The 10,139-nt window shown below is 44.5% G+C and overlaps 1 protein-coding gene across 5 annotated transcripts in view; it reads left to right on the top strand.

Annotated features, from left to right (window-relative positions):
* Positions 1–1,036: 1,036 nt before the first annotated feature.
* The window catches only part of TBC1D1 (TBC1 domain family member 1), a 224,477-nt gene continuing 215,374 nt past the window's right edge, over positions 1,037–10,139 (top strand). The window contains exons 1-2 of one of the 5 annotated variants that reach the window (XM_075567919.1): positions 1,037–1,184; positions 7,936–8,444. In XM_075567919.1, coding sequence (XP_075424034.1) covers positions 8,037–8,444 — 408 coding nt within the window. In that variant the 5' untranslated portion in view covers positions 1,037–1,184; positions 7,936–8,036. Of the gene's footprint in view, positions 1,185–6,957; positions 7,137–7,935; positions 8,445–10,139 lie in introns of those variants that run through there. The other 4 variants (XM_075567916.1, XM_075567934.1, XM_075567926.1 and 1 more) reach the window with 4 other exon arrangements.

Raw genomic sequence — 10,139 nt, 5'->3', positions numbered from 1 at the left:
TGTCTTTTCAACTCCATACATGTCTCCCAATCCCACACAAGCCTCTCTCTTTACAATCCCTTCCTTCTGTCTCCTTTTCTCGCTTGTTTGATAAAAGGGCGCTACTAGCTGTACTGGTCCCCAAAAGAGTAAGATCCTTTGTACATACATATCTAAACCTGTCTCTCTTGAGAGCACACTCCCCCTGAACATATGTACCCCCCTCTCTTACATATACTGTACTCTTCTCTCTCTCACTCTCTTTAACTATATTCTTTCTCACTTTCTTTCTCTCTGTATCTCTCTCTAACTCTCTGTCTCTGTCTCTGTCTCTCTCTCTCTCTCTCTCTCTCTCTCTATCTCTCTCTCACACAGGCACACACATCCTCTTACACATCCTCTCCAACATATCATTCTTCCTCTCTAAGGGCCGTTCTATAGTGTGTGCAGCCGTGCGCGCGCCTGTGCGAACGCGTGTGCACGTGCCGCACGCTTTTGGTGTGTATGCTGTGTGTGTGTATTTATGTGTATGTGTGTGTGTGTATGTATGTGTATGTGTGTGTGTTATAAATACGTTTGAAATAAATAAATAAATACGTTAATAAATTATTTATTAATTGTACATACATGTACATAGATATACACACACAAACACACACACACATATTCACACATATACCTACATTTCAGCGGTGGTAGCGGCGCAAATTCATTATATTCCTCATCTTCCCCCCTGTCGGCCGGTTCCATGCTCCCTGCCGTGCGCGCGCGCGCGACACCATTATAGAATGGCTGACTAACCTCAGTCAATTATAAATGCCGCGCGCACGGCGCAGCATTTACCCGCATTTCTACATTTTGCACAGAAACATATACTCTCCTCTTTCCCATAAGCACACACAACTATTTATTTCCATCAAACCCATTTCTCTCTTCTTCCTCTCTTAACTTTATCCTCCCCCCCCCCCCTTTCTCTATCATACTGGATCTCCCACTCTGTCCCTCCCCATCTCTGTCCTTCTGCTCAGCCTGTGCTGTGCCTGTTGCTGTGCAGTGTTATGTGGCAGTGAGGAAGGAGGGGGAGGAAGGGACTCTGCTTTCTTCTCAGGGGTCACTTCATGGACTTTAGCTGTCACTGGGAGCTTGGGCCTAATGATCTCTCCTAACAGTGCCAGCCTTCCTCCTCCCCAGATCTCTACATGCAGGTAGGTGTCCTTGTTTCTTTGTGTTCAGCATGTGAGCTGCCTCTGCAGTATACTGTACACATACAGATACTGCCTGTATCCAACCAGTATCCCTTATGCAGATGAATTTGCTGCATGTTTCATGCTGTCCAGGGCGCAAGCTTAACCAATTCCAGGTACCATCCCTGATCCTCTTACAAATATGATCTTGACTCTTATTTATCATTTTATCCTGCTGCACAATGGGATATCTACATTTTATTTTCAGTCTTTTGGGGACAGCAAAGGTGTCTTTTCCCCACACAAAATGATGTGTTGGTTCCCTGATGCAGTTCAGTGTGTATAACATGGGCTTCTAGTGAAAGATTAAAAAAAAAAACTGGACTCTGAAGAAATATAAAAGTATTAAGCTTCTACGTGTGTTTATCCAAAGATTTGTGGGAGATGCTGCACAGTGCCATGAAATAAGGAATACCTACTGCACTCCATACAAGAAAAATGTCAAATATATCAATAGCGCTGCGTTTGTGCTCAGGGATGCTCGGTTTATTTCTTCATCGTCACAAATCTTGATCTCTGCTCTATTTGTTCAACCTGAAGACAGATTAACTAAGCCTTTCATGAATTTAAAACCAAGGGATGGGCACACCTGTGAAAGGCAGGTCCAAAAATGGACAGTTAGTGCCAGCAGGCTCACTGCAATCAGCTTTGTGAACAAGTGGATGACATACAAACATACGCATGGGTATTTTACCTTTAATATACAGCGTACTTTGAACTCAGGGGTTGTGTCACTTTTTTTGTGTACACACCACGACCTGATTGTGTCTGTTTTGCAACCACTACCAGCTTCACAATACAGAATCAGTGGCCGAGCTCACACTGATGAGTGCAAAAGGACAAAATATCTGTTTTTGAGTGTGTCCAGTGTGACTAACAAAAAACAAAGAAGCCCAAAGCTACATCCAATATGACAAAACTATACAGTGAAATACCTATATATCTCTTGAAAAAAGGGTCATTTAGTTAAACCCTTTGGCCAGAGCATTTTAAGCTTACAAGCCACTTCAAGGTATAACCAAATATTGCAGGTCCTAAATATTGCTACACTCTCCCTCTGGTGGATTCCCAACTACCCCGCTTGGGTCCTAAATTTTCGGGTGCCATCTCAAATGAAACCTGAACAAAAACAAGAACATTTCACATGAGTATTATCACATTCGCTATACATGATAACATTTCAATGAATACAGTACATACAGTTTATTGGCATGTATCACCCAATGTGTCTGTATGTGCATACAGAAAGTCCCTCCCAACATGGATAACTCTTTATATAATAGTGCTCAGATTCTGGCTTTCTTACTAGTACTCCAGTACTGTCGGGCACTTTTACTGAAACTACCCTCTTATGGTGGTCTGCGCACAGCATGATCCACCTGGCTCAAAGCAAGAATATAATGATATTCGTGATAGCATACTGAAGACCCACAACCAGGCAATACTTTAGGCATGGACACACTTGATCCCGGGGAACTATACCCAGATGACCCACAAGAGAGCATCCCGGGACTACCATTCCCTTCTCCTTTGTTATACCAATTTTCATCGGAACACTCAGAATCCCAATTCTCCAGGGAATTATCTGGATCCCAATTAGACTGGTACTCCACCATGATCTCATTGTTCCACGGTGATAAGGGCATAGGCCTATTGGCCAATCCTGTGGGTTGTACTATGCCTAACCTGATCTCCTTCTCTCTCCTTCTCATGGCCTCGGCAGCCTCCTCAGGGCTAAACACTCCTTCAGCCCACCAATAGTCTACTATGGTCTCGGTTTCGAATATGAACCTTGTGCGGTCCATAAAGGGTACATATCCCTGAAACCTAGAGTGCCACCATGGTAAAGACCCAGCTGGCCCTGCTACAGCAGACCCTGTATGTGAGGTAGTTTGGGTGGATGTGGACATCAGATGTAACACATAGCAAAATGACTGAATCCACTATTTACACTGCATGCATCATCAGCAACACAATTATCATCAATCAGCATCTCATTCCCATAAGACCAGTCCTTCCAGTCTGAAGAGGGAACAAGAGTCTTAGAGGCCCGTAGGCTCCACTTTTTAGAGTACTCGTGCAGCTCGATCAGCTTCCCCAGGCAGTACCCCACCCTGGGCGATCCGGGTAGAAGAGGTTCCCTGTTTAGAAGTCCTGATAAAAGAAGAAGGGCGGCAAGACACCTGGAGACCAGCCGTACTGGTCGAAGGTAAAGGGGCCTTGAAATTGTCCGAGTCCCGGTCAGTATCTCGTAAAGCTACATTACCCGGACACAACACTAATGTTATTTGGACCACGTAAGGTGTAAGGCTGGGGTGGGCCAATGGGGCCGCAAATAGTCCAGGGACTGGGCCAGAAATGCAGGGGTCGGGACATCCGGCCACACTGGAGGATTATCTGTCTCAGGGGCCAAGGCCGTATCAGCCATGGCAATGGCCGCTTGTGTAAGGGCCAAATGTTTATTCATGGATTGGATAACGGCAACAGTTCCTTTCACCGGAGCTATAGCGGTACTCACCGGAGCGGGGATCGACGGCTTCTCATCCATCCCAACGGTCGCTCGTAGTGCGACATCATCTGCGGCAGGTCTCGCGGTCGCGGTCATCAGCAATGGGCTCCGCTGTCATGCAGGGCCGCCGGGCTCCCTTCAGTCCGTCCTCGGTCTCGGTCAGCATAGTTGGCAGCGGCCAAAACACCACGGAGACCGACATCAACTAGTGCAGGATGAGGGTATGGACACATCCGAAGGGGAAAGACACCGGATCATTTCCGAGTCATCAGCGGCAATGAGCAAGGCCGGTTCCGGCTCATGCGCCTCTGAGAACAACGGTGTCTCATCAGCCCAGGTAGTCGTCTTACCCGATATCTCTTGGGCTGGTTCCGGCTCCCGACCATCTCTGCTTCCTCTGCGGGGACCGGGTCTGGAACCGTCTCAGCGTGCTGGGTAGTCCTCGTCGGGACACTCGAATCCCCTTGGGACTCATCTCTGGTGCACGGGCCCTCCGAAGCCTCCATAATTGAGGTAGATTGTTGCGTATCAGCAGCAAGCTCGACCACCCAAGTATTGGGGTCGGTCGCGTCTTTCTTGGTGAACTTCGTAGGCCTCATTATTGTGGGCCTCAGGAACGGTGCTCCGCAGTGGGCCCACTGGGCTCCCCAGACCAGGTCGCCACCTGGAAAGTCGCACTTGGGACAGAGGCATCGCAGGTACCTCTTCCCTTCCACAGTTACCACCAGGAGTCCTCACGGTAGGCGGTAGTGGATGAATTCCATGTCGCTGGACATACATAATCAGTGTTTGCTGAACACAAGGGCACAAGAGCAAATGGTAGCTCACTCCTTTCACTTGCCAGGCTCCGAACAACTGAGGGTGCAGTCCGCTGCATCCGGTACCTCCCTTATTCTCCAAAGTCTTCAGGCATTGGCTGTCACTGTGTCCCCTCCCTCTGGTGGAGATTAGAGGAGGGACACTCAGTGACGTAGATGGGGCGTGACTCTGGCTATTGGCTAAGCCAGTCACATCGCTTGGGTGGGGTTCTGGCTTTCCCGCCTAACTCATGCAGAACTTTGCAGCAAGGCGTACAGTTCTTTTGCAAACAGCACGTGCGCTCTCCAGCTTTGAAGGGAGACGCCATTTTAGCTCATGTAACTCACGTGGCGGATTCCCAGGCAAGGGAACCTCCATTTTGGGTGCAAATCTTTCACAGACCACGCTGTGACCGCGATTCTGTCCGGAATCCGTTCCTTGTGGTTCCTCACAGCACATAGATTAGCAGTCTACCAAGAGTAGTTGAACTCCAGGCTAGCAAAGCTCCATCTCGATATGCTGTACTCGATCTTAGTCCATTACAAGCACTCTGTGGTTCTATAGTCTGGCTACTAATTAGTAGTACTCTGGGCTTCTTCTAGCGGAGGTTCAGGCACCTAGTACGTCAGGCACCCTCCTAAAATACTCCCTATGCAGTACCCTTATACTGCCCCTTCTAGGCTGCCAGTATCGCAAACTCTTCCTTCGGTGGCTCCTGGGGCTTCCAGGTACACCTCCTTCTAAGCATCTCCTTATGGAGGAGAGTGAGTGTGGACCATACCACTGCCTCCGCTAGGGAGGTGGGGAAGAGCTAGGACGGCTGCGGGTGCACTTGGCCTGTAGTGACGGTCCAAGGGCCATCTTCAGTGATAGCTAATCTGAGAAACTGTATCCGGCAGAAGTCTGCTGTGTAACTGTTACTGTAGAGTACAGTAATAAACACAGTCCTGTTTTGCAATATACCTCCTGCCTGGTGCGTGACCTTACTGGGAGGAGAGGTAATAAGTTCTACCATGGAAGATCACCTTCAGTTCCTGGAGCCTATGGCAGATGGAGGCGCTGAATTGCTATGGAGATATGTAGGGTTTGAACCCCAGAAGCCTGTTCCTGTGTCCCCACTACCATCGGCGGACGACTCTGCCCTCCTGTTGCCAGCAGGTATATGCACCACACACTTTGCAATGGCCAATATCTGTGATTGGGTGGGGGAAACACCGTTACAGAAAAAATATGATTGGTCTATTTTTTCAGAAATATATTTAATTGCTTTGCCTGTTTACTGTGTAGCCCTGTTCCCCCCCTCTCTGGAAACATGTTGCTGCTACTGATTTATTTATTTATAAAATATTTTTACCAGGAAGTAATACATTGAGAGTTACCTCTCGTTTTCAAGTATGTCCTGGGCACAGAGTAAAACAAATAATACATGGTTACAAGTACAGTTACATAAATGAGCAGGGTATACATTATATACAAGACATTGCGTGCACAGTTAAAGAAAATATATATTATGAGCGTATGAAACAGTTACAGACCAGGTTAAAATGTGAGACAGCTTAGATTTGAAAGAACTTAAACTAGTGGTGGATGTGAGGGTCTCTGGTAGGTTGTCCCAGTTTTGGGGTGCACGGTAGGAGAAGGAGGAACGTCCGGATACTTTGTTGAGCCTTGGGACCATGAACAGTCTTTTGGAGTCTGATCTCAGGTGATAAGTGCTGCAAGTGGTAGGGGTGAGGAGCTTGTTCAGGTAACCGATGTCTCTAGTGCGGTCATACCTGTGAGTGTCCAGGAGAACTGAGTGTCCGCGATGTTGTGGGGTAACAGGACAGGCTTTCGGTGATCCTTAGGTTCTTTTCATGTGGTGACAGCGCTTCCAGTCACAGCTGGATGCAGTATAACTGCAGGGAGTCCCTACTATGACAGTCTTACTCCTATACTTCAGGCTAATAGACTGCAACTCAGCCAGAAGTATATAAACGGGATCTTTATTTGATGCAGCCACTGCAGGATGCTATAACAGCGTTGCATATAGTAGAGTAGGGTTTTCAGGCCATTGGATGGTGCTGGACAGCAGATAATGTGATGAGGCCCTGTGCTAAGCACAGATCTTCGCTCCACCCATGAGGGGCTGAAGAGAACTCAAACACACACACTCCTCTCCCCATGAGGGGCGGAGGAGAACGGACTCCTATAATTTAGAACATCCTCCCTAATGCACAAGGGGAGGGCACAGGGTCTGCACCATGATAGGCTGCAACACAGACACTGTGTCACCACCTCTCCTGCCACTCAGGAAGGCTGCGTGAGGGAGGCAAACCCACAGGATAGCCTGTCACTATCTGTACGTAGGAGAACTTAAGTGACAGGGGGCAGAAAGATAGCTGGACCAGCCATGGCTATAACTGTTTGGTGCAAACTACAAGTAACATGATACAGTCTACGTTTGGTAGCATAGGGACTCTGAACAGCAGCCGTTCCATTTCTGGTTTAATAACCTTGACGGAAAACCTTTGCATGAGCTCAGAGGCAACAGCGTGACTGTGTAATGAGGACACACTGCACAGCAGTCTTTCCTGCCAGGTCAGAAAGTACCGTCTGATGTTAAGGTCAGAAATATTCTTTGATGATTAACTTATTATGTTTACTACAAAAATAAGCTTAGATTTAGTTTTTGGTGGGGAGTGGGAGGTGGGGGGGCCGTGGGGGGGTGGGTAGGGAGGACTTGTTCTGTTGCATTTGCTTTTATTACATGAAATGTAGCAACTGTACTTTAAGATCATTTTAAATAAAACTGAATTTGTATCATTTCTATGAAAAACAAGTGTATGCAGGTTTTTCTCCATTGTAAATCTATAGATAACTATAAAGTAGGTTATAATGTGATAGCATAACATGGTCCTTTGATAAAGCTAGTAGATCAATTAAACCAATTTACATCTAGGGGTCTACCAATCATTCAGCATCAGTCATTTAGGGAGTGTTCAGAAATTCAGTAATTATTGGTTATAGTCTTATTGCCTGTTCATATTGTAGAGCATACCTCTAAACATATACTGTAAATGTGACTTGACTCTGTCTTCTTCCACTTATCTTTTATAATTATTATTGTATGTGATTGGAATGGAACTCCTTAGGGGTTAATCATTAAACTGCAATCGTTTTCCCTGATCGGCACTATCCCGGTTTAATGTATAACGTCTCTTGAGTTTATGTAGTAAACATATGCAATGTATTGTTCTGTACTGAGCTATGAATTATAAAAGTGTTCCGGCATTCTTTTGAATTCCCAGTCCAATGTCATACTACATTTTCTTTGCATAGAGATCTTATGCACATTTACATTTCATGATCTAGCTCTGTACAATTCAAAGTAACATTTTTGTCCATGCTTTTGTTTTCACTTAGGCATTTACATGGTTGAAATGACGGCACTTCAACACGATCTCTCTCCTGTCAAAAAACTGGATTAAAATATAAGAATAAGTGCATGTTTTATCATTGTGAAGATGGATCACATATCATTTAATGCTCCAAAACAATCAACACCCAACGATGCTGTTCTTGAATTTAGCCTTCAATTGATCGGGTCTTTAACTGTACACTCCCTGACCACTATGCCCATGTTGCCTTGGGTGGTGGCAGAGATCAAGAGGAGCGTGCACAACTCCAAGGACTTACAAACTTCCAATCAAATCCGGCTATATGTGTCACCCACAAGCATCAGTTGTGAACAGGACCCAGGAAAAAACCAACAGTGGGACCCTTTAATTTTTTCCAGCATCTTTGAGTACAAGCCACAGTTTGTCCTGAAGTTGATTCACAATAGCCACGATCCCAGTTACTTTGCATGTCTATTAAAGGAAGAAAGTCAAGACAACACATGCTATGTTTTCCGAGCTGCTGACCAGCTCAGAGTAAGTATCGCTGATTGATGTAGCAATCTGGCATTATTTTAAATAAACAAGAATATCATAAATGCAGTATTTAAAATGTGTATGTTTTTATATATATATATTTATTTATTTGTTTTCAAAAGTAACATTAAGCTTTAATGGAGACATTAACGCAGATTATGTTTAAATGAAAGCGCTCTTTCTTTAGATACTTACAGTATACCCCTTTTAAGATAACATATTCCAAGTCTTCCTTGTAGATGTGTGATACCTTCCTGTGGTGTGCAAATACTGTAAGTGCTCTTGTACAATGAAGAGATGAGATAAAACGTGAATGTCAGGAGATTAGCATCTGAGAAAGCCTCAGTGAAGTCTTACTTTATGAAATATGAATAACTTGCACATCATGTTCAGAGCATTACAAATATATTACTCTTTCATGTGAAATTGCCATCAAAGTCAATATTGTTTTCATCCCTCACAGGGTGATTTATATCATGACAAAGACTCGTATGAGGAAAGAGACATTGGTCCAAATGTAATTAGCAGTCTCATGCCTGGAGAAAGTCTGATTTATTTATAAAATGTTTTACCAGGAAGTAATACATTGAGTTACCTCACGTTTTCTAGTATGTCCTGGGCATAGAGTTAAGACAAATAATACATGGTTACAAATACAATTACATAAGTGAACAGGGTATACATTATATACAAGACATAGCATGCACAGATAGAGATAATATATATTATAGGTGTATGTAACAGTTAGGCTGCGCTTATAGTGAAAGCGACGCAATGTCTCGTCAAAACAAATGCATTGCCGCCGTCGCGTGCGCTTTTAGTAAGTGCGACGGCTTGGTCGCGATCGCTGGAAGTCATCTCAATTATATTTTTCCAGTGACCGCAGCCTGATGTCACCGGCGCCATCGCTATAAGCGTAGCCTTACAGACCAGATTAAAATGCGAGACAGCTTTAGTTTTGAAAGAACTTAGACTGCTGGTGGCTGTGAGAGTCTCCGGTAGGTTGTTCCAGTTTTGGGGTGCACGGTAAGAGAAGGAGAAGCGGACGGATTCTTTGTTGAACCTTGGGAACATGAACAGTCTTTTGGAGTCAGGTCTCAGATGATAAGTGCTACATGTGGTAGGGGTGAGGAGCTTGTTCAGATAGATGGGTAGTTTGCCTAGAAAGTATTTGAAGGCAAGACAGGAAAGATGAACTTGGCGCCTAGACTCAAGTGATGACCAATCTGATGACTAGAAATGGGAAAACTGTTTGCCGGAGTTGACAAAATACTCAGTTTTCTCTAAAATAAAAAAAAAGAAATTGTAACGAAATGATAAACGCTACCATACAAATTTGCAGTCATATTGTCATGTGACTTGCTTTAAAAAATAAAATAAAAATGTGCTTGGAATATTATGGTGAAAATAGCAACATTTAAAAATTTGACACATTTTGAGAATGAGAATTAATTGTCAAAAAATTGTAACATTTTGTCATTTTTGCCAAATATAAAAATTATATTTTGTATGAAAAAAAGTGCGAAAAAAATGTCCAAACTGGTTTGTCACCTGTTCGCACAGCTCTAGTGGTGACTAAATGAATTGCGCAGTCCAGAGAATAATCACGCAGTGTGCGGACCAGATTTGCTAGGTATTTTTACCTGTGTATATTAGGATACATGAAGCAGAATAAATTAGGCATTTTTACTTTGC

This window comes from Ascaphus truei, chromosome 1, assembly GCF_040206685.1.
Source record: "Ascaphus truei isolate aAscTru1 chromosome 1, aAscTru1.hap1, whole genome shotgun sequence".
NCBI lineage: Eukaryota > Metazoa > Chordata > Amphibia > Anura > Ascaphidae > Ascaphus > Ascaphus truei.
Note: the sequence above shows the minus strand (reverse complement) of the source record. Positions and strands in the feature narration are given on the sequence as shown.